Source organism: Triturus cristatus, chromosome 3_2 (genome assembly GCF_964204655.1).
Source record: "Triturus cristatus chromosome 3_2, aTriCri1.1, whole genome shotgun sequence".
Lineage (NCBI taxonomy): Eukaryota > Metazoa > Chordata > Amphibia > Caudata > Salamandridae > Triturus > Triturus cristatus.
The window spans coordinates 794,133,153-794,157,647 of record NC_140584.1 but is presented as its reverse complement, the minus strand read 5'-3'; the positions used below and the strand labels follow the sequence as shown (position 1 = coordinate 794,157,647).

Sequence of the window (24,495 nt, the reverse complement as noted above, 5' to 3'; positions counted from 1 at the left end):
GGAGCTAGGGTGATGAGGAGAGTAGGGCCCTAAATGGAGAGAACTCGCTGCAAGATGTCTGCCTCTTTAGAAGAGCAGGGAGTGTCGCACTCTTTTTGTTTCTATGGCCACACAGTGTTAGATAGTTTGATGTTACTATCTAAGCATTCTGTAAAAGGGAAGGGTAACATGGACACAGGGTGCTCAGGAGAAATCCACAAGCTGACAAAATGGCAGCCTGTGATCTAATCACCAGAATAAGGGTAAGGACACATCAAGATAAACAGTAATAGCGTCCCTTTAAACCACAGTTATTCACAACATACATGCCTCATTAGGGGAATTTGCCATGGGCAGGGGATTCGTAGATCAACCTCGGTAATGCCTCTAAACAAGTGTTCGGCAGCCTCCTGAAGTCCTGGTGAGAATGTGAGCCATGAGTGTTCTGACGTACAGCAGGGAGGACTTGGTTGGGAACACGGCGCTTGCACACCGCAAGGGAGGGTTAAAACGCCAATGCAGGTAGTTGAGGACTAGGCCATGATTTGTAAAAGAAAGGCCTGGAACTGGATATATGATGTCCTACTAATATGGGGCTGTACTGCAAGCCTGTCCAACAGAGTGTATGAGCACGAGTCTTTTTTAGGTCTCGGGACCATCCGGTCTGCCGAAGGCAGAACCGGAAGTCGGGAGATTTAATGACTTGGAGAAGAGGGGCTTGAACCCGCCCCTCTTCTCCCCTGTTCTCCATTGGCTGGCCTCTTGAATGCTGGCCAGCCATTGGAGAAGAGGTCAGTCATTCAGATTAGGCCCCGTCCTTTTCGGATCGGGGGGCGTGTTTTTTGCAAGAAGTCTCAAGGAGGAGACAACAGCAAAACACGCCCCCGAATCTGAAAAGGACGCTGCCTTTCTCCGAGGCATTTCTGCTCTGCCTCAGAGAAAGGCGGTGGTGTGCTTGTCCTCTACCCCTGCTCTCGGCTCCTGCCCTTTAAATATTTTATTTCCTGTCAACTTTCCCCCGTAAGGATTCGTTTTTAGCTCGAAGGCTGCGCCATCCCGCAGTACCTTTTGAAGTAAGTGGCGTGTGTCCGAATCCACTTCCCTTCTATTCCATCAGGAGTTACTCTGTGCACGCTTTGCCAATTTGTTAGGCGGGCCCTCCGTTCGCTATGCACCACATGGGGGCTGGACTGGTATCATTTGCCAGGGCTGCTTTGACTTCTCAGTCCGGCCTACAAAAATACAGTTTGAAGCAAAAACTGGCTACTCTGTTCTGACGCGCAACGCCAAAATAATATTCAAGATCTCCGCTCCGCTCCTCACTTGTTCGAACCCCGCCCCCCTCATCTTTCACAGCTGGGCATCCCCGCTGTTTTTGTTGCTTTGGTCTACTTTTTTTTCTTTGTGTTTAATTTGCAGGCGGCCCCCATCCCGTTTTGATTTGTAGGAGCCCCTCTCCCCCACTACAGCCCGTTTTCTCAGACGTCCTCCCATTTGGCGTGCTTGTTTTCCCAGGCAGGCCCCCTGGTGGTCCCTGCTCTGGGGGGTTGGAAAGCAGCCCCTTGCGGGTCAGACCCGGTGCATGTTGTATGTGTGTGTTTTCCTCGGAAGGGGTGGGGGCAGCGTGATCTCTGCGGAGATATGGGGGGCACCTGGGCTGCTGGTGCCTCTGCTCTCACTTTGGCCTTTCCTAACCCCCGCCCCCTCCGCCGCGCTCTCCCTCCCGAGTGTCACTTTTGTTTGTGAAAGGCCCCTAAGTGCGCGCCCATTCACACACACCCCCCGGCCCTTGGTGTCTGGGACAGCCCTGGGCAGAGGATAGGCTTCATTGGGCTGTGGAGAGAGCGCTGCTGCTGAGCTGCAGGTCCGGGCACTCGGGGGCAGGGCACGAGGAGCAAGGGCAGAAACAGGGCAGAGGTAAAGGGCAGGCGGCGAGGACAGTGAGGGCAAACGGGGTGGAAAGTGATTAAAGGTAGCGGACAGGCGTCAGAGAGGGGCAGAAACAGGAAGAGACAGAAGTGTAGAGGTGCAGGACAGGTAGTGAGCAGGAGGGGCAGAGAGGCGACAGGAGCAGGGTGGGAGAGTTATAAAGTGGGGACGATGTGGAGTAATCGGCCATTCTACACCCTGACGGCCTACTTTTTAATTCAGTTTGGCGCCCCTCCCCCCACAGTGCATGACTAGCTTTGGTGAGGCCTTATTGTGGAATATATCGGTGAACTCGCGCTGATGGGATTATTGTTGGCAGGACTCCCACTTCAAAGGCTGGTGGCTGGATGTACTGCAGGCGGGGGGTGGACCTGGAGGTTGTAGACTGTCTACCATAAGCCCCAAAACGCTGGAGAATAGTGCACTGAAGATGCTGCCAGTGAACTGTGGGCCTGAAAGAAGGAATGCAAGTGTGGGTGAGTGTAGAATTTCTACCTTAGCACTTCAGCTCTCTTGCACGTTTTCTTACTACATTATAACGAGTGTCTTTTATGAGATTTTCCCTAAGTTTCACAGTAGATGACGGCATGGGCTCTTTTGCATCAGTGTCGCTTTGATTCCTTCCTGCACTCGGTGTAATTCACACTGATGTCCAGCACCCATACTCGTAAAAACCATAGTCTGTGAAAATGTGTCCTCCTTTCTTGGCCCAGAAATAGCTTTCTCTTTCACTCTCTCTCCCTTCCTTTCTAAATTACCTTTCTTTTCCCCTTTCTGTTTCTCCTTTCCCCTTCCTTCCCCTTCTGGGTACTCCAGGCAGCCAACTGTGCTTCAGGGCCCTCCTCTCTTTGGGTAATGACGCTCTGGTGATTGTGCCAATCAGTGCCTTCAGGATGTCTTAAGGTCTAACAATGTCCATTCCCCGCCTTGCAGGGGGATGACGGAAGCATTAGCCGCTGCTCTCAACTCCCCACTTGCTTGCCCAGTCCGAGAGGAATGAGAGAACTCCTTCAGCTCTGCATCATTTCGACTCGTAAAAACAGCTAGCCAGCAGGTCATAGTAAAAATCAAACTGTTCCGCTTCAGGAGCCTAATAAGCAAGTTCAGTTCAGGACTCTGTGTGTTCTCCAGTGAGTTCAGTCCCAACAAGCATTTACAATGCAATGGTCTCGGCATTGGTAAAGTTAGAGCTATTGGCATTGCTCATGACATTATGTTTGTTTATGTTTTTGTTTTTAAAACATTTAAAGAAACGGCATTGTCATGAGCAATGCCAATCGCTCTAACTTTACCAATGCCGAGACCGTTGCATTGTAAATGCTTGTTAATGTAATCCAACCAATGAACATGAAGGCCCTGGAAAAATCCCATGTATTCGCTGAACACGCTGCAGTGGGCCTTCAAAGCAAGACTGTCTCATCCAGCGCCCTCTGTATCGCCGTACTGTAGCACTGGCCTGAAGGCCGTTTGTTGCATAATAAACGTAGCATTGGCTAATACAAAGACCTGAAAAGTGATCTCATAGCCTGTGGGGAGGGTTGGAAAACGGGAGATCGGCTCCAGGGGCAGGAACCGACTCTCTGCCCTGGATCCGTGCACAGCCGGAGAGAGGCGTCAGTCGCAGGTTCATTTGTTTGTTTCTTTGTTCAGGTAAAACGTTGTTGTGTTGTCAGTTTGTATTAGTACGGTTTTTCCTGTTGTGTGTGCCTGCAAAGCCTTCATGAGCACGGTTTTCATTTCCAGTAAGTTGATGTGCTTCAGAGCATAGGTGTTCCATTGTTCTCGTAGCTTCATTTTGCCTATGTGTGCTCCCCACCTTTTCCGGGATGAATCTGTTGCAATGGTCACTGTTGGAGTTGGTGTCTTGATTGGTCTTCCTAGTGTTATGTTCCTTGATCTCAACCATTGTATTTCCTTCTGTATTTTTGTTGTTACAACCACTAGATCCTCCCATTTCTCTGTGGCCTGGGACCAATTGTTGCATAGCCATTAACTTCATGACTGTCCTCACTGTCGGAGACTGACCCCTCTGGTATAGATGAATTTGTTCTGCCATTGTTTTATCCTCCTCTGGACAGGATATGCTGTGCTGTCAGTTCAGGGTCGCCCTAAGGAACACTTTTTCTTGTTCTGGTGACAATTTCTTTAGTTAATGGAGAACCCCAGACATTCCAAGGTTCTGATTAATGTCTGAATGTTCCTTTGGCATTTTTGTTTTGTTTGCACCTTTACGATTCAGTCGTCTAGATATGGGTATACATGTATTCCCTTTCTTCTTAGGAAGGTTGCGACTGATGCAAGACATTTTGTAAAGACCCTTAGTGCGGACTTTGTGCCGAATAGGACTGAATTGATAGTGGACTTTCACTTCATATGGTGAACTTTCTCTAGCACAAATCGTAGATACTTTGTTTTCTTTCCTTGGTTTCTTCGGCATCGAGGGAATACTCGTCAATGATTCTTGGTCACCAATGGAATGCTTATCAGTGTCAGACGGAATGCTCGTCGTTAACTGTATCTGTGTAGTCGTCGACATCAACGGTCTTGTCATTGAGGTTTACTTTGAAGAGAAATCCTTTGAGAACAACTTCTTTACAACAGTTGAATCTCAGTAGAGCTTAGAAGCACACTTGTATGGTTTGTCACCAGAAGAGGTGGCTGCAAATACTGTACCAAATAAATCATGCTCAGGAAACTGTAGAAGTCTCCTCTTGTGCGCTGCCTTCATGGTAGCGCTTGAATGGGAACTTCTCACGCAATCTTCCCCTAAAGAGGAGGCCTCACCTTTAGAAGGAGGAAAATCTCTTTACTCATAAGAAATAATGCCAACCTCCTTTCTCAGTGCTTAAGAGACTTGGTTAAAAAAAAAGACTTACACATCTTGCATTCTGCAGACTTATGTTTAGGATCAAGACTATAAATACACAGTGTGGGTTGTCAGTGTAAATGTTCTTGTTGCCACAAGATGAATAAGGATTAAATTGGCAGCTATGGTGACAGTTGTGGACAGTTAATTGTCAGACCAAATGAAATCCCTGGTCCAGAAATCGTAAAAATCTCCCTTAAAAACAGCTCAGAGTACAGTAGGGCTAAAGATGAGGGTGGTTCAAATCCAGGGCAGACCAAAATAGATACAATTTAAGGTTCACTGATAGGTTAGAGCACAGGGCACTCCTTCACACATGACCTGCAGTAGAAATCGGAGCTATGGTGGCCTCATTGGCTGAAGTTTGGGTTCTTTCAAATGAGGTGGATGTGTTAAACAGAATATGTTGTTTCAGGCCTATGGCTATTTTACACTGTATACTGCTATTTTAATGTACCGGGGATTCCCAGCCTGAAGAATCTGCATATAGAAGTATCCATAAGAAAATACATTATCTCAATATTCAAGATGAAAACACTAAAACTGGAGGATAGCTCAAATACTCAATCTAAGCGTCATCATCAAAGAAACAGCTCTGTTAACTAAAGTACCAATCCATAAAAATCAGAGGGCTACCCTTACAGTGGAGCCACAACCTAGATGCAAAACAGGGATAGTTCTTCTAACTAAGCCATCTTCCAGTACAGGTGATAGTACTCCTTAACAAGGCATCAGGCAGCTTTCCTGCTCACACCTGGAGCTATTAACAGCAGATGTATATCCTCGCAGTCCAAGCCAACATCTGGTAATCCCAGGAGTCCAACTCTGCTAATCAAGCTCATGCCCGCAGTATCAGTGCGGTGACTCACCAGTACAAAGCATCAGTTTGTAGCAACAGGGGGATGACTTATAATAAAGCCTACATATGACAGGACATAACTTCAAAGGGATCGTTCTAAAGGAATTAGCGTATTAATCAAAAAGAAGAAGCAAATGTAAACTCCAATGAAATATTTCATCTAAATAATTAGATTGAGAGTTTAATTGGCACTTATTTACTCTTACAAACAAGATAATCAACCATAGGTCTCATTTTAACAAAACCCTCAAACTCCTCTGTGGTGATGTCACTCAGTTAGAGCATGCAGCAGAATGGCTCTATGTCATCTGGAATGCTTATAGTTGCCTAGCTGCGTCTAGGTTGGATGTTGCCTTTTGCCTTGCTCGGGTCTTGGGGCGGCTCTCTTCAACATATACAATAAACCTTTCTTGGAAAGCGTTCAGATGTGTAAACCTCCATCATTTCATTGGCGACAGAAGATGGGATTCTAGTTTATCCAGCGATGTCTTGTGAATCAAGATTTTCTTTTAACGAACAAACTGAAGGTATGCCTTTCTCGCAGCAAGTTTGAATCCACGACACTTCTGTGAGTATTTTTTTTTCCCGTTATTTACTCAAGCGTCAAGGCATTACTTATCCGAGCGTCAAGGCAATAGATTTGTTTTACATAAGCGATAAAGAACTAAGATATCAGAGAGCCGCACCCTGTCATTAACGTTCGCCACGCATGTACGCATTTCTGTCACAAGCTACGTGACATCTGAGACTTTGGCAAGAAAAAAAAATATTCAGGATTCTTTTAAGGAGCAAAAGTTGCTGAATTAGTCTGTCTCACCGTATTCAAACTGCGGTCTTTGCTCGCGCTTCACCAGCTGGGTGTTCCGTGCGCGCTGCCCTGTGACATCCATCATTGTCTTACGTCAGACTTATGCATCTGGAACGCATCCTTTTGTCTTCCTGTAATTGGAACGCATCGTTTATCTACGTTCGACGTTCATGCATGGAACGCATCAACATGCACGGCTGGAACGCATTAGCATATGTTTGCTAAATCAGAGGATCTTCACTGAAAAACCAACGCTGACACGTTCAGCATTTGCGTGTCATTTGGAGTATCGCTGACACGCACAGCTTGTCGATTCACTTTGTCTTCGTTTATTTTTTACTTACACTATTTTTGGAAGTTAATTACACGAAAGAGAGCAATCCTGCCACCTGGTGACTTAAGGAAATACTACACTGCAGTGTTTGCTAATAATTGTTGTCAGTCTCAAGTTTTGGCAAGAATCGTGAACTTTCAATTTGGTTTATTTTATTATTTTAGCTCTTTCTCTATTTCATTTTTTTAGTTCTCGCTCCATTCTTAAATAATTTTGACAGAAACTCAGTATCAACATGCAAAGTGTTATTGCGCCAGCACCTTTTTTACAAGATCCAGGAGATCCAGTTTTAGAGTGGAAGCTATGGTTTAGATCATTTAAAGCATACCTAGGGGCAATTGATGGTCAGAGATACAGACCAGACAGGAAAAAGAATTTAATGTACTATCACCTGGGGGTTGAGGGACAGAATGTATTTGATCACCTACCCCCATATGTACCACCTGAAGGTGAAAACCTTGATGAATTTGAAATAGCTGTAGCACAGTTGGATAAGCATTTTACAAAAACGAAGAACGTTGTAGTGCACAGATATAAATTCTTTACCAGAGTACAAAAGTCAGATGAAAGCATCGACACCTTTATCACAGCTTTAAAGGTTTTAGCTTCCAAATGGGAATTCGAGAATTTTACTTCTCAACTAATAAGGGATCAGCTGGTCGCACGTTGCTACTGCAAAAAAGTTCAAGAAAGACTACTCACATGCAAGGATCCTACGTTAGACAAAGCGGTTGACATCGCTAAAAGTATAGAAAATTCCATTGACGACGCTAAACAGCTTGAGTCAGCTTTAGCGAATTCTTCAATTTCAGGTGCTGTTTCGACAAAACATTCACATTCTGAATCATCTTCAGGTGCTACTTCGACAAGACACCCTGAGTCATCCTCTGTGAAACCTCATATGTTCGCTCAAGAAAATACTTTTAGGGGTAATACTTTTCGCGACAACACCAGAAGATTAGGTAACTTTAGAGGGGGAAGAGCATCTATGCTGAATAGACAACCGAATTCCAGAATGTACTGTTATAGATGTGGTTCATCTGCACATGTCTCATCTTTTAGAAATTGTCCAGCGGTTAACCAACAGTGTGGGCAATGTGGGAAAATGGGACATTTTGCGAAGGTTTGTTTGAGTGGCAGAAGAAGAAATGTTAGATGTGTAATCAATGAGTTTGATAATGTACATGATGAGGATGTTATCAATCAAGAATATGTTGTAGTGGTAAAAAATTGTCATGAGAAAGTGTTACAACATATTCCTGATCCTGAGGTTGATGTTACTATAGAGAACAAAATTCAGCCATTAGTTGATACAGGAGCTAGAATTACAATTGTTTCGCAAGAAAAGTATCAGAAGTTATGGTTTAAAAACAGCCTGTTACCTCCTGATGTTCTCACAATAGCTTTTGAAGGCAGCCGTATTGATTTATTAGGATATTTTTGGGCCACCATTAGTGTTTTAGGTGAGAGTATCAAAGGCAAAGTTTATGTGGCCAAGAGAGGAATTAATGTCCTTGGTCTTATTCATCAGGCTGAAATTGGTTTAACGATTAAGCCTGGGTCAGAGACTCCTGTTTTTATTGAGAAACAAAAGATGGACCATAATCGCAGTCACTCCACTCAAGACACGTTTTCTCTTTCCAGCACTTTATCTATTGATAATTTGGAAATTAAATTTAGTAAAGTTTTTGAAAATCGATTAGGTAGAATTACAAATTTTCAACATTTTATTAAACTAAAGGAAAATGTAGTTCCAGTTAAACACAAGTTGCGCAACGTTCCATTGAGTATTAGAAAAGACCTTTCCAAACGAGACTTTATGTGAACAAGGCATTATTGAGAAAGTCGAGTCCACTCTCTGGCTCTCTCCCATTGTTTTGGCGAAAAAGAGGTCTGGGGACCTGAGGATGTGTGTGGACTTGAGGAGTCTCAACGAGGCTATCTGGGTTGATGGTTTTCCTCTTCCGCGCATTGAAGACCTTATTGCCAAAGTTGGGTCTTCCTCATTTTTCACTAAACTGGATCTCAAAGCGGCTTATCATCAGGTCGAACTTCATCCTCAGTCCCGACATCTCACAGCGTTTGTAACTTCTGATGGTGTCTTCCAATTCTGCAGATTACCTTTTGGTCTAGCTTCTGCGGCTGCGGTTTTTCAGAGATTTATGACAGAAATGTTCAGAGATAATTCCAATGTCGTAGTGTTCCAGGACGACATTCTTATTTTTACTAAGGAAGAGGGTGAACATGATTTAGTTCTTGAACAGGTTTTTAAGATACTAGAAAGTAGAGGAGTGACCCTACAAAGAAGCAAATGTTCCTTTAAAGTGAAGGAGATTGAATATTTAGGTCACATAATTTCTGAACAAGGCATCAAGCCCAGACCAGGATTGGTTAAGATTATCATAGAAGCACCTGCCCCACAGAATAAGGAACAACTTATGTCCTTCTTAGGTCTCTGTGAGTTTTATGCAAAATTTTTGAAGGATTTTGCAAAAACAACTGAGTGTTTTAGAGCACTACTTAAAAAGGGAGCAACTTTCATTTGGTCAGAAGAGTGTGAGAAGGGGTTTCAGTGTATCAAGAATCACATTGTACAAGCTCCAGCTTTGCAAGCCTTTGTAGAGGGTAGCGAAACTGTGGTTACAGTTGATGCTTGCGAGTACGGTTTGGGTGCTGTTCTTTCGCAATTTGCTGAAGTTAGAGAGCACACGGTAGGGTTTGCATCCAGGACTCTTCGTCCAGTTGAACGGAAGTATTCCGTAATTGAAAAAGAGCTACTAGCTTGCACTTGGAGTGTGGAAAAATTCAAGTCATATGTGTGGGGAAGATCTTTTATTCTAAGAACTGATCACCGGCCTTTAGTTGATATTCTATCAGGGAAAAATCCAAAACGCACTACTGCTCGTTTGGCCAGGTTATCAACAAAATTGTTAGAATTTTCTTTCACTGTGGAGTATATTGCAGGGGGAAAGAATAGTAGAGCGGACTGTCTTTCTAGGTTACCAATCACAGATGAAGATGAACAAGAATGGGAAAATGACGTAGAAGAGTGTTTTGTAGCTTGTGTGAGTCGTGAGATTTTGTCTTTTGCGGAGGATGACTGGGTTGCTGAAATTGAAAAAGATACCATTCTTAATGAAGTAGTTTCTCTGATTAAAAGAGGTTGGCCAAAAGAGAAGTGTCTTTCTCCAGATCTTCAAATGTTCTGGAAAGTTAACAGTGAACTTTCTCTCGAGAGTGGAAAGGTTGTCAGGGGTGACAAATTGGTACCCCCCATTTGTTATCGAGAAAAAATTATATTGAACGCTCATTTTGGTCATCTGGGTTCTACCATTATCAAAAGAAAAGTTAGGTCAGATTTTTGGTGGCCTAGAATGGACATCCAGGTGGATGATTTGGTCAGACAGTGTGCACGATGTAGTGCTAGTGATAAGGGTCTTGTACTAGAGGGTTCTGTTGGACATCCTGTATCCCCTCCTGCAAGGGCTTGGCAAAAATTAGGTATGGACTTTCTTGGCCCATTTCATGTTCTTCCTACAAATTCAAAATATTTTTTAGTTCTTGTGGACCATCTATCTAAATGGGTTGAAGTTGAACCAATTGGTGTACCAAATTCGAAGAGTGTCATCCACTGTCTTAATAAGATTTTTCTCAGAGAAGGTTTTCCAGAGGAAATCCTCACGGACAATGGTGTCCAATTTATTTCGCAAGAAATGAATCACTTTTTGCATTCTTGTGGTATCAAGCACACAAGAACTCCTCTTTATCATCCACAGAGCAACGGTAAAACTGAAAGGTTCAATAGGGTTATTGTGGAATGTGTCCAAGCTGCCTACAGATCGAACACATGTGTTTTTCAGGCAGTTAAGGATCTTGTGTGGTCATACCGTACTTCTCCTCATGTATCTACCAATTTCAGTCCGTTTGAACTCATGAGAGGCAGGAAAGCTTCTTCACAGGTCTATCATTTTTGGATGGTGAAGTCTTTTCATCAGGGCTGTGACATGAGTAGTATTTGGGATTCTGCGAATAAGAATCTTATGAGATAAGTAAAAAAAAAAGTGAATTCACTGTTAGGAATGAAGATCACAAAATTAAGGTTGGAGACTGGGTGAGAATAAAGAATCCTGTATCTGTCAGGAAAGGTTTCTCAAAGTTTTTGGATCCTCAACAAGTTGTCGAGGTCAGGAAAAATGCTGTTAAGTTAAGCAATGGCAATTGGTTGAATACATCTCTCGTGTGGCTAGAGATCCTGTCTTTTCACAAGGATGGGTAACAAATGACAAAAATGTTTTAGGAGGGGATGGTTGTGTCAGGAGAAGTTCCAGGGATCGTGTCAAACCAAGTTGGTTACGAGAATTTGTATGAGTGGGACTGTTTATTGTTCGCTGTGCTTCAACTGTTGATTTTGTATTTATGTAATCTGCTTATTATTCTATTCTATGTTATAAGTGTTATTTTAATAAAAGAAGGGAGGTGTGTGGTGATGTCACTCAGTTAGAGCATGCAGCAGAATGGCTCTATGTCATCTGGAATGCTTATAGTTGCCTAGCTGCGTCTAGGTTGGATGTCAGTTGGATGTTGCCTTTTGCCTTGCTCGGGTCGGCTCTCTTCAACATATACAATAAACCTTTCTTGGAAAGCGTTCAGCTGTGTAAACCTTCATCATTTCATCCTCTCAATAGTTTCAATAAAGATGTTCAAAGGATATTTTATTACTATGCCTGTAGTAAATGAAAGTCACCCTCGGGATTGCAGGACAGTGGGTGGGAGGCTCTTTATGTGCTGCACTGGTGTTCTGAACTTTCCTTCATGGGATACAAAGTACACCATGAATCTCTGTGTTCCCAGAAATCATGCATGGCTCACACCAATCAGCAACAGTGCACAGTGGTACGTTCCTTCTGTGTTTTTCAGGTCATATAACAAGATAATTCAGACCAGTAGTTTTGCAATGTATGTGTGCCAATGTGCTTCATATCCCTATGGGATGGCAATGATAGACGTTGTGCACTGAATTCCACATTCAACAGCAGAGCCTTTATCTAAGACCAATGCAAGATGCAAAGCGCCACAGCCTGGATAGTGAATGCTCATCAGGTGTGTGCCTTTGAAAGTATTTGCAAGGTGCTTGGGTGATGCACTTTGCACCTCCTCAAAATCAGGCCTTCTACAGTTGCACATACTGTCGGAAATAAAAAACTGTACCTTTTGATTAATTAGATTTATTCGCTAAAGGCATACATTTAGCATGAATTTGAAAGAACTACTAACTACATCATAAAGATTTATAGCCTAGATACACATTGCCTCTTTCCTCAATTTGTGGATCAGTGACAGGACATGTTTGTGTGCTGGATAAGTCTCTTACCTGTAACACTGTGGTTCCTGGCTCCACCATGACTGGCTTGCCATCAACAAACACCTCAATTAGGTTGCTGGCAGCAGTGGCTGTCGAACGTGCTGCAAAACATAAGGAAAAAAAAAAAGAATCACACAACGAATCCAAGATGTTCTACTGTAGTTTTCAGCTACGAACTGAAAGAACCTACTACCAAGAAGGACACTATACTAGACTCGCGTACTTCATGCTACAAACCACGTGAGAAAATGAGGGTGGGAGGGGAATTAAATGGTGTGGTTGTGCGACCTCATCGCGTAATACACTTACCAACCCCTTTAGGACCCTTGAGTTTTGTTTGTCAAACCTTCAGCTCAACCCTGGTTAGCTGTGCCTCTGTGCAACAAGGTTTACACAAAGGAACAATTGTAAGGCATTTAAACAGCACCAAAACAACTGAAGAAAACAACACGACTAAAGAAATCCGACATCAATTTATTAAAATAGACTGCATTTTTATGTATTCACTGGAGGGTTCCGGAAATATGGAATTTACAAGGTATAGTAAATCAAAGCATTTCACTCAACCCCAAACAAGCATTGGCAAATTCAACGAATGACACTTAAAAACATTTTTCCTTAAAAGGTTTGAATTAGTTGTAATGTGGTCACTTGGAGTCACTTTAGGCAACCAACTACAGTAGGAAGCCAGTGAGGGGGACCGGCAAGGTCATCAGAAACCTTTACCTCAGCAGGTGAAGCAGTCTTCAGTCAGTCCCATGCCCTTTTATCCTTTGCAGGGCTTTCTTATAGAAGTGGTCCTGATGCAGGGGATGAAGGATGCTCTGGATGCAAAGCGGTTGATGGGGGTCTTGCTGCGACTTCCTCGGTCCACGGAGCGGGTGAGATGATCTTGGTCAAAGGGTCGATGTTGAAGGTTTCAAAGTCCTCTCAGTGCTGGCAGAAATCCAGTCGCCACTGGACTACCAGTCGTCCAGTATTGCGGGCATCGATTAATTCTTCCTGGGTGAAACTTTGTGCATCGGGTCCTGGCCCCAGCTGCTGCACAACAGAGTGTTGAAGACTTTGGGCTACCAACTTGCCACAGCAGACTTCTCCAGCTGTTGTGTCCCTGTGCTGCGAACTGAAGGCCAGTCAGCTGGCCCTTGGAGTCTCTTGGCTGGGCTCTGGAGAGGACTCCATCTTGAGCAGGACACAGTTCCTATCCTTTGCGAGCCACTAGGTACAGCAGGTGCAGTCCACAATGGTACAGTCTCTTATTTGTTTCACGGTGCAGCAGGACAGTCCTTCCTCGGTCCTTCTTCCAGTCCAGTCGAGATTTGAGTTTGGAGTGCCAGGGGTGCCCTATTTATGCTCAGAAAATGTCCTGAGGCAGGATGTGGTTGGTAGCCAATGGGCTATCCGGTTCCCCCCCAGCAAAATGTGCCATCCGGGCGTCCCAGGTTGCACCATTCTGCCCACTTCCACTAAGGCACTACCCCTCTCCTGGCGTGTGAAGCTCCCTAGCTCAACACAGAGGTGTGGCTACCAAGGGAGCTACACACCCCTGAAAAACTGGTTTGGCAAATGGCTTCCCCTCTCCTGTCCCTTGTGCCAGCCTGAACAACACCTGTATGGCTTCCTGCACAAGGACGGAGACACCTTCTTCCAGAACAGGCTCCTATTATATCCTTTCCTGGAAATTGTTAGCACGTCTCCTCAGGAGGGCTGAAAGCTGTCTCAGCGACCCTGCGTGCCACTGGTATGGGCGTAGGAGACTAAATGATAAGAAAGTGGCAACTTTACTAAAGTTGCACACTGCAACTTGTTACATGATATTGATCTGAGAATCCAGTCTGGCTAATGTAACAAGTTGTTTGATGCCTTGGATGAACCACCATGGTCATGCCGTCCCAGAGTACAGCTGAGAGGTCAGAGTGCAACTCTGTACTCACCAATTTAGCTACCAAATTTTTCTGCAGTAAAAATAAATGTTTCGCGTTTTTACTATCAGAAGATGTAAAGTTACATGTTCTGCCCACAAGATATGTGGCACCCTGCCTTACGACTTGATAAGCTTGCCATAGGAGTGACGTACACAAATACTGGGGGGAAGTCGGCCTTTGCCATTACTTTAAATGGCAAAGTTGGGCTAGCCATTTAAACTGCTCTTCCGCACTGTAAACGGCGGGTTGGGAGTCTCACTTTACTTGTGTCACACCCAGGATGTCACAACCAGTGCTCCAATCCCAGGGGGGGCACGGACCATCTAACTTACATGCCCTGGAAACCATTTACTAGGAGCTTATAGGTAAGTTAGCTTAGCCATTTGGGTATGAGCCAATTCAACAAACCTGTTTAACCCCTTCGCTGCGGGGGTAATTCCCCCATGGTGCGGGGGGGTCCGCAGCGCTGCTGTGCTCGTGACGAGCTCAGCTCGTCATGACTCACAGTGGAGCTGTGCTCATGACGAGCTGAGCTTGTCCCGACCCCGCCCACTGATTAATTCTCCCGCACAGGTGGGGAATTTATCGCGCATGGGCGGGCTGCGGCTGTTATGACGAGCTCTGCTCGTCATGAGCACAGCTCCACTGTGACTCATGACGAGCTCAGCTCGTCATGAGCATGGAAGGAGTTAAAGGTAAGGGCACAGGCATGGAGGTCTGGTTAGCAGACTTCAGTGCACTCTCAAAGTCGAAAAACCAACAGCATCGAGTCCAAAAACTTGGGGTGACCATACAAAAAGAGGCATTTCCTTGCATGGTTCACCTCCAGACAAAACGTCATAAGCAACTAACCTTTATAATGGTAGTTATCATCTAAGTGGAAGAACCAGGAAAGGACATCTGCATTGGCATGGTCAGGCCCACCTGTATTCAGTTTCCTAGTAACTTTGTCAACTGACAACTGGTAACTTAATTGTGGAGACTCCGGTTTCTCAAGGAAGTGACATTAGGAGATTACTAAGTAAAACAACGGACTGCTGGGTAAACACAGCAAACAACAAGATGATGGACAAAGTGCTGAAACTTTTCAACCACACACCCCAAGACACAGATCTAGGTTTAATCCATCGTTCTTTTGCTCACTATGCCGACCCAGCCATATGCAAATCAGTCTTGACCCTGTTCCTCATGGGAACAGTCCAGCCTGAACTGCCAGGCCAGGTCCTCCCTGGACCAGAAAAAAGCATCCTGGGACCGGTTGCAGGGTATTACCAGTCATCAGCCAGGCTAGCTTGAATCCCGTGGCACAGTGAGCAAGGGCAAACACACACGGGCCTTAGATAGTGTTCCTTTGTGAGGGCAAGGTCAATAGGGCAGTGGGCGTCACTGAGAGACCATAACAACTTAGCAGGAGCCAAAATCCATCAGTAAAGTAGAAGGGAGTTAGTGGCAAAACACCAGGATTCTGAGGATTTATTTCAAACATTTTGTAATAAAAAGACAATTGGTAGATGTTGAAGTAGGATTGTGAAGCCACGCTGAGCAGCTCCATATGTAGTGAGGGTATGGCCATGGTCTTGCAGAATGGGAAAAGTTTGGGAATACAGGGAAGGCTAATATTGGCAAAACCCGAGAAAGCACCAGCTACCTTGACTAGGATGCAGATGCCTGCTCTAATTAAAGAGCGTCTCGCTAACGAGAGATAAAGCATAGATAGCTTGCTTAATTCCACAAATTCTGAGGCAGCCTCTTTTTCAGAAGTGTTAAAAAGCTCTTCCTCGATTGCTGAATCACAAGCTCGCCCTAGCGGGGTCTCAATTTCAACCTCTGAATAAGATAATGGATGTGGTTCGGACCCAGATTTGCCAGCACAGGTAATCGCAGCCAAAGAATCTTCTACAAAAGCGCCAATGGACTGGCCAAGCGACCAATCGACCCTGCTGATTGAAGTAGAGAGTGACTCAAATAAGGGGGAAAGGCTGAGCAATATACTCTTTTCAAAAATAATAAGTGTAAGGGCGGCAAAACCAGAGTTGAAGGAGACTCAAGAGACCAGCTCTTTTCCCAAGCAGTCCGGAATGTACACATAAAAAGGCCAGAGTGGATCTGGATTGAGATTAACTCTATATTCCACATTCGATGGGTTGGCAAGCCTAGATACGGAAGAAATCACTAAGTGCAAGACTCGGGAGGCCCAGAGGGTACCAATGGGAGCAGAACCAGAATCAAGCCAAGAGCCCAAGCTGATACCGGAGCTGCCATAGGAGAAGCTCATGTCAGTAACAGTAACAGACCGTTTGGAGAATATCCACAACAATTAAAGATTTAAAATGCACACAGAGGAAGGAAACAGCTGCGCTTAGTCAATGGCTATAGAGAAATCAAAATAAAACTCTGAGGCAACTTCGCATGAGATTGCAGGAAGCTGAACAAAGAATTTCTGCTCTGGAAGATGAAGCGGTGACGTAAGATGTTGATCTATCGCCTGCTCAGAGAGAAATTCGACAGCTATCTAACAAGGTTGAAGACCTTGAAAATCATAGCATACGACCCAAACTACACTTCTTCCGAAATACCCAGGAGGATGAATCTCAGGGTGGATCTCTCAATACAGTGAAGCTGGTTGACAGACAGATAAAGACCTGACAATTTTGCGCGCATATAAGAGTACCAGCTCAATGCACACTTCCAATATGAAACACCCACGGACTATCTTAGTGAACTTTAGTGATTATAGGATCAAGGGGTAGGTTCTGGCAGCGGGAATTAAGCATAACGAGCTTCCCATCTCAGACAGCACAAAGCTTGGTGGGTTTTCAGATAGGTCTATAACTGCAGCTCAGCAACGGAAAATGTTTTAAAGCCCTTTGAGTCAATTTAGGCCTGGAGGGGCACATGCAAAGCTCAAAAATATGTATAAGGGACCGTTTCGTATCTTTTAGGATGTTAGAGATGCATGGACAATCTTGGCAACAAATCTAAAACCAGCTGACACTAGTAGTCAGGTGTGTAAAAGCTAGTATAACCTAAAACCCTATTTGGTAACTGTATTAAGGTGAGCGGGTCCCACTTGGAGTAGGGCAGAAGTGAAGGAGCTTCCAGGCGAAGGAACAGGGCGTGTGAGAAAGTCCATTTCCTTCCATGGTTAGCCCCCCACTTTCTGCATGGAAAATGATGTGGTGTCGATTGTAGTGTACAGGGTCCCAGCCAATGAGGTTCCCTGTGCCAGTGCTTCTTCCCTAAAACTGTACAGCAATTGACAACCTCAGCCCCCTATAAGTCCCTAGTAAATGGTACCCTTGATACCCAGGGCATGGGGACTGAAGAGAGTCCCCTAGAGACTCCTCAACAAGGCCATGCCACTGCAGCTTGCATACCTTGGTGCAGCGAAAATCGACCAAGTTGACATGGCACTCTGCCCCTGTGCCATGCTAACCAGCACTACCTAAGCTATAGGCAAGTCCCCCCTCGAGCATCCCTTACAAGCACTGAGGCAGGGTGCACTATATCTCAGGTGTGGGCATATGCCCCTATAATATTTAAGTCTATTATGAATACTGTAAGTGCCTGTGAAGCCATAGAGAGTAGATGGGCTGGAAACTCAACATCTCGAGTTCCCCAGCACCATGATGGCTTCACTGAATCCAGTAGTCCGTGGTACCAAACAACTCCTCTTAATAAACCCACACAGATGCCAGTGTGGGCTTTATTAAAATATGTACCAAGTGGGCACCTTATAGATGCCCCCTGACAACCTACCAACCATGGTGTGGTCTCTGACTGGCTTTAGGCAGCCTGCCACTACCAGACATGTTTCTAGACCCCTGGATCGAGAGCCCCTGTTCTCAGAGGACAAAAAACAAAGCCCATCCTGGGCAGTAGTGTCACACCTCTTCCCCCAGGATTGGCACAGTGCTCGAGAGGGAAGTTTCAAAGGCCTGCCACCTTTGCAATGTGACCCAGCCCCTGCTGCTCACAGCAGATCGGCACCCCGGGTTTAAACCCTACTTTTGGTTGGAGAACCGGTGAGAAAACTTAGGAAGAATAGGAGGTGTGCTCCCCTTTACCAACTCCACCCCTCAGGTGCTGGAGGCAAAAAAACTTTTCAGTGCCCACCATATTGAAGATGGTTGGACTTAACCAATTAGGGCTATGCCCCCTCCCACTGGAGTGTGGCATAATAGTGGGTTTAGACATCCCAGGTAAGGAACCCATTGGTCCCTACCTGTTACTCCCCTGTTACGTCCATAAATCTAGTATTTAGGTGGTTACCCGAAACCCTGAAACCAGATTTCAATGACCAACGAAGACGAGCTGTGCAGCAGCGAAGACTGAAGACACCAACTGACTATGCCCCAAGCCTACCAGCTTGTCTGCAGCCCTCAAAGACCCTACAGAAGCAGAGCAACTCGCCGTGCAGTAGGGTGGAGGGGGAGGGGGGGGGGAGGGGGGTGGGAAGAGGGGTGTGATACTGCCTACCTTCTAAAAAGACTCCTAACCTCTTTTGCACAGTGGACCTGTCCAGAAGAAACCAACTGCAAAGAAAAAGAACTCTGCCCTTAGGAAATCTAAAATCACATCCGGATCCACCTCTGCCAATGGCCCAAATCCAACTGACCCACTGGTCCTGCGAAGGTTCCCCAGTGCTTCTGACCAATGTCCATCGTGGGCTGACACCTGTCGAACTACTCCTCGACGCCTGCAGCCTCAACTTGAAGACTGCCCCTGACCGCGACCTGCCCAATAAGATGTTTCCCAACGCCAAAGCACACCCCTGCACCTGAAGCCACTGGGCCTTGGGAAGCTTGAACAATGCAGTCCCTATGTCCCCAAGCATCCTTACTTATCCGGGCAGCTGAGGGTTTCTTTGTCCGGCCTCCTGGCCCGAGCCTGCAGCCTTTGTTCAAAATCGATCTCCTCCTTTGTATAGCATTGGGCATCCAATGCTGTGTTGGCACACTGCACAATGCCGCCACTGTGGGTGTAAGTTTGGTGCTGTCTTGTGGCACCCCTGTGCTTACCTTAACTTCAGGAGATCGACTCCTGACACCACTTTACTCACCTGAGAGCAGCACATCTTCTATCATCCCCCGTCTCCATTGGTTAACATGGGGCGTCTGACCTTAACTGTGACCTCTTCATCCAGCCGCCCCTGTGTTGCTGGTGGGGTACCTTTGGTCCCAACTTGAACGTTGCCCAGTGCCGACCTTAAACCACAAAGACTGGATTTGTAAGTTGTATACTCACCTGTGAAACTGTATTCCTGTTGTCCTCTGATAGGATCCTATAAAAAGCCAGCTTTCTACAGGGCACCTGTTAGGTATGGGAGATCCAAGGGGTGTAGCGGGCAGATCCCTCACTGGATGGGGTAGGGATCACTGTGCACTTTGAGTAGGATCACCCACACTACACGGCAAATCAGTCTTATCTCCTAAGGGAATTGACTGCAGTATCTAGTCAGGTTTTTATTTGCTATTCAACATTTGCCCGGTACACAATGTGTACATATACAGAAATCCAGTATTAGGTTACATTTTTATCCATGCATAATAATCAGCTATTCAAAAGGAGCTATGGTAAGTGGCTTTGAGTGCGTTTCCCACTTGAACCTACAAAGCTGGGGTAAATCCTGACAAGTCAAATAAGAATGGAGGAGATGAGGTTACAAGATGATTGCTTGAAAATCATTTTGCTTAATGCTAGTGGCTTAAGTAACAAGCCCATGGTCAAAGCAATCAAAGATTGGTTAAAAGGTCTCTCTCCTGATATTGTCCTGGTTCAGGAGACTTTTTTCAGGGAGGAGGCAAAGAGAAGTTGCACAATGTTTAAAAATTGGGCTGGGTTCCCGTGTATATATCCAGCACGAGGGCAGCCCATAGGGGATTCACGATTTACATAAATAATCATCCTAAATACGACATTAGTACTTTTCAAACAGACCAGGAAGGGGGGTGGGCATGGGATAGTGGGCTAATAAACGATGTTTGAACAATGATTGCAACAATCTATTCCCCTATGGCCGATAACCCTGGCCCGTTGGCAGAGCTGGTTCAGTCGTTCATAACTATTCCCGAGAGAGTAATTATAGGAGGAGATTTCAATTTCCTTGTTAACCCAAAGCTAGACTACTCCACCAATAATCGTAAACAGAATAAGCTTAACATTGCCATTTTAATAGCTGAATACATGAAAGTCCTTAATTTATTTAATTTATGATGAGGAAAATGCCCAGCTCGACGGGAGTACACATGTATTTCCGAAAGGTACAAATCGGCGGCGAGACTAGATTAATTTCTGTTCTCTTTTGATTTACGGTTTAGCAGTTATAACCGTATAGTCAATGGTTTCTCTGATCATTCATCAGTTGAAATCCTGCAGACGGGCATTACATTGAATAGGCCAGATGGTCTTTCAGCAAGGCGAAATTGGAAGACGAGGTTTATTCTGATGGGATTAGAAAGGAAATCATTGATGATTATAAATTTAACACGAGCACTACTAGTGTAGAAACACGTTGGGATGCTTTCAAAGCAACCATCCTTGCATGTATTCCCACCAGGAGCATTAGGAAAAAAAATGTCTCGGTTCTAAAGGAGAGCAGAGTTAGAACTGAGACTGAAGTCAGCCAGCGAGGAGTTTCTAAGATGTAGAACTCATACAAATAAACTAGGGCTCAGGAAAGCGAAACAATTAATGTGAGATAACTAAAAGGAGAGCGCCTAAGTTTCCAATAGCACTTATTTACAAAAGGCATATGTAGAAGGGGAGTATGTCGAAAGGTTGTCAGCTTGGCAGGCTCGGAAAAGACTGGCGCAGAATACAATCATGTCACTCAATGAGGAAGACACTAAGACTAGGATTGCCGACTCTAAACATATCCAAGTTAATTTGTGAAACATTAAGAGCTGATGTATAGCGTGGGGCAGGAGGCTGATAATGAACCACAATCTCTTTTTGAGCAGAATACCCATTCCCAAGCTAAGACTAAGACGACCACTGACACTACAGACCATCTTAGAGGAAGTCAAAGAGGTCATTAAATCCTTAGCCAACAGAAAGGCATGTGGGGAGGATGGTATACCAGCCACATTTTATAAGAAGTTCTCACCGGTTTTAATTTCTGAAATACTGAAGCTCACTAACCACATTTTGAGAGGAGGTAAAATTCCACCATCATATAAAACGGCCACTGTAGTAAACTTCCTGAAATAAGATAAGAAACTGGAGAATATCAATTTGTATAGACCAATTATTCTTTTAAACACCGATTATAAAATAGTGATGAAACTGATTGCTAACTGTATGAACAAAATGGTCGGGACATTAATTATTAAGGACCAATGCGGTTTTATGTGAGTGCGGTACCCAGGCTCTCAGGAGACAGAGCCCACTTTGGTTTTACCCCTTGTGAACTCCCCAATGTCATTTTCAGCCGCTGTGTGCGTGCCCCCTCAACCACAAGTGCTCCCAGACAAAGAAACCCGACATCTTAAAGACCATCTGCACCTGGCAACCCCGGTCCAAGGAGAAGAGGACCACCAGTATCCCAACTTCCCCTAACATCGCAAGACTTGAACCCTCTGGTTGGTTCAGCCCGACTGGCCTCCCAGTCCAAACCTGCAGCCTCTTTTCGAGCAGACTTACCCACATTGACTGACATTGAGCACCTGACTTTCAACACTGCACCCGACCGCCCTCATGCCGCTGGAGTTGACCTGCTGGTGCAACCTTTGACCTTATCCAATACCTTAAATCCCAGAGATTGGTCCCATAAGTCTATGTACTCTCACCGAATGCCATACTGGTTTTTCCTCCCATAGCAGAACATTGCAGCTACTGAAAAATGCACTGTCGACTTTATAAACATACAAGTATTTCTCTCATATAACATATTTACCTGATCAGATTTATTCTGGTGCCAAAACATATATAATGATACGTATTTTTTAAAATTGGTGTGGATATTCTTATTGTGCATCATTTATTGGCTGTGTGTATATTTTTCAGATGTCTTAACACTCCGCTCTGATAAGCCTAGGACTACTCGACCATACTACCCCACTAGAAGAGCACCTTGGGATTGCTAAAGCAAGCCCCTGTTCAGTAGTAAGGGAATAGCTGAACTCTTTGCATGATATACCTTTATTTATTTATGAATAGCATTAATATCCCAAGATATGGGATGAAGGGCTTTTACCTGGAGCATGGAAAAAAAATAACATTTAAATGCAACTGAAACAGAGTTGAAATAATGAGCCCTTTGTCAGGAAAATATTTATTTAATTATTCATGCCAATTCACGCTACAAAACCAATTCTGTCCTAAAGCAGAAGATGTTAAAATGTATTGGCAAAGCCCATAGGTCACATCTTTATAATGTGTGTGCCAAGCTATTGGATTTGTCAATGTTTCTCTGTAACGTACAGTTTTGAAAAATTAAAAGAAAAACGGATTTCACAATACTGGAGGAAAAGTAACCAAACTTTATGTTGTTATCTCAAAACTGTACATTGAATTCATTCTTTTCGTAAATTGCATAGTTTATTTTTCAGATACTTTTCACTCAGGAAGCTTGAAAAAGAATTTAAAACTTACCTGTCACTTATCTGTATCTCCAGTTATCCAACATTAGTATATTTTTATTCACATGCTTGATTATTCCCAGTCATCAGGCTGGGGATTGGGCTACATTAAAATAGCAGTAAGCAGGGCGCGTGGTCTAACTGGCAATGCAGTAAGACGCACGCTGGAGGAGCTCCGGCAGGCCGCCGTGCACAAATGCCATTATAGCGGAGCTGGGGGTCCCCTGACGCTGAAACCACGGGCGCCCTAGGTGCGGATGGTACGTGGCACCCTTTGGCAGGCGGAGGACGGCGTGGAGGCAGCGGTGACCCATTGAGGTGCCTTGATCCGGCGGTTGGTGCGCCCGCCATTTTGTGGTGATCGGATCGGAGGCCTCCAGACTCGCAGTGAGGGTGGTCCCTATGTGCCACGGGGATGCCTGGCGCTTTCCGCCTCCGGAGGTGAGGGCGCAACTGCGGGAGTGATCGCCCCGAGAGCAAGAGGTGCGGACTGCGGACTTGGGACACGGGCGCGGCCGGACAGGTGGCGGACCTGTAGCCGGCCCGGGACCGCCATTTTCCGCGCCGTAACAGTGAGGCACCTCGGAACCCGGGACACTGTTGGCTGGTTCTCCCGGCCCGGGGGGGCCTACCCCTGCTCTGACAGTCGGCGGGGGCCAGAGAGTGATAGCAAGAGGCCACGGCTTGACTTTCTGCCGCCGTTTCACCTCCCCCTCCTTGTGGACACTTGGGCGGCGTCTCCTAAGAGTGTAAAGTCCAGGGCTGACTCCGCTAGAAGATATATGGCTTTTACGTGAAGGAGCACACCAGGACTGTTACCATCTGCCTAGTGCCTGTGAACTTCTTCGCAGTGGCCTTCGTGGAGAACAGCGGGGACGGCTGCGGCGACGCAGGGGATTCTCGGACCCCCGGGAGTTTGCTGCAGCGACGGTCGCCATATTGCTTCCATGGGCCGCCTGGAACTGTGATTAATTAGAGCTGCTGTGGCGCGCGTCTCTGACCCCTCGCTGGGGCCCTGTGGGGGTATTGGGGGCGGGCAGTCATTCTGGCCGGCACAGCAACTTCGCCATCAGTGAGGCCTGGATATCATTGTGCCTCTCACCTTTTCCTCGTCCGCTGGCGCGGGCGGGACATGCCCTTGGGAGCGCCTCTGGCCGCCATCTTTGAGGTTGTGAACCGGGACTGCATCGCGGGATAGTCTGGGCCCACGTAGATCCTCCCTGGGCCGCGCTGACGCCCTACCTGCCACACTCGTGCCGCATCGCCCCCCGGAGGTAGCAGGGGCGGAGGGAGGTATCGCGGGTCATCAGGCAGCCCAGCAACAGCGTCTGTTGCCCGCCAATTTGTAAAGCGGTGGGGCCCGGACTGCGGCGGTTGGTGAGGAGGGCTGGCCATCACTGACACTCGACGAACTACTGGTGGCTGAGAGGCCTGGCGGTGAGCGACAATCTCGCACACAGGTAGGCGGCAGAGGCGGACGGGGGTGCGGCTCTTGAATGTGGGGACCCCGACGAGACCTTGCTTTCAGTGCCCCGCTTTTGTGATGTGAGGGGGTCCTGTGCTGGTGATTGCCTGGGGCCCGGGTTGCCTTTGTGCGAGACTCTGGTGGAACAACGGCCAGGGATTCCTCATACCAGGGGGATTCCTGGAGACTTTCTTGGATGTTGCCTGTCCCCCACTGGGTTGCTTCCACATGTCACCTGACGCCCGTTTGACCTGCTTGCCTGGCCTTCCCCTCCTGCTGGCTGGTGCCTGCCCTTACCATTGGGGGGGGCGCTTCCTTGCCGGTGGGGTGGGGTCTGCTCCTGCGACTGTGCGTTGTCTTCAGCCGGTGTCGATCACTTTGCCGGA

At 46.0% G+C, this 24,495-nt stretch overlaps 1 protein-coding gene across 2 annotated transcripts in view; it reads right to left on the bottom strand.

The window, feature by feature from the left end:
• The window catches only part of NDUFS1 (NADH:ubiquinone oxidoreductase core subunit S1), a 568,511-nt gene that overhangs the window by 428,332 nt on the left and 115,684 nt on the right, over positions 1 to 24,495 (bottom strand). For both annotated transcript variants that reach the window (XM_085648921.1, XM_085648922.1), the window contains one exon: positions 12,147 to 12,238. In XM_085648921.1, coding sequence (XP_085505047.1) covers positions 12,147 to 12,238 — 92 coding nt within the window. The remainder of the gene's footprint in view (positions 1 to 12,146; positions 12,239 to 24,495) is intronic.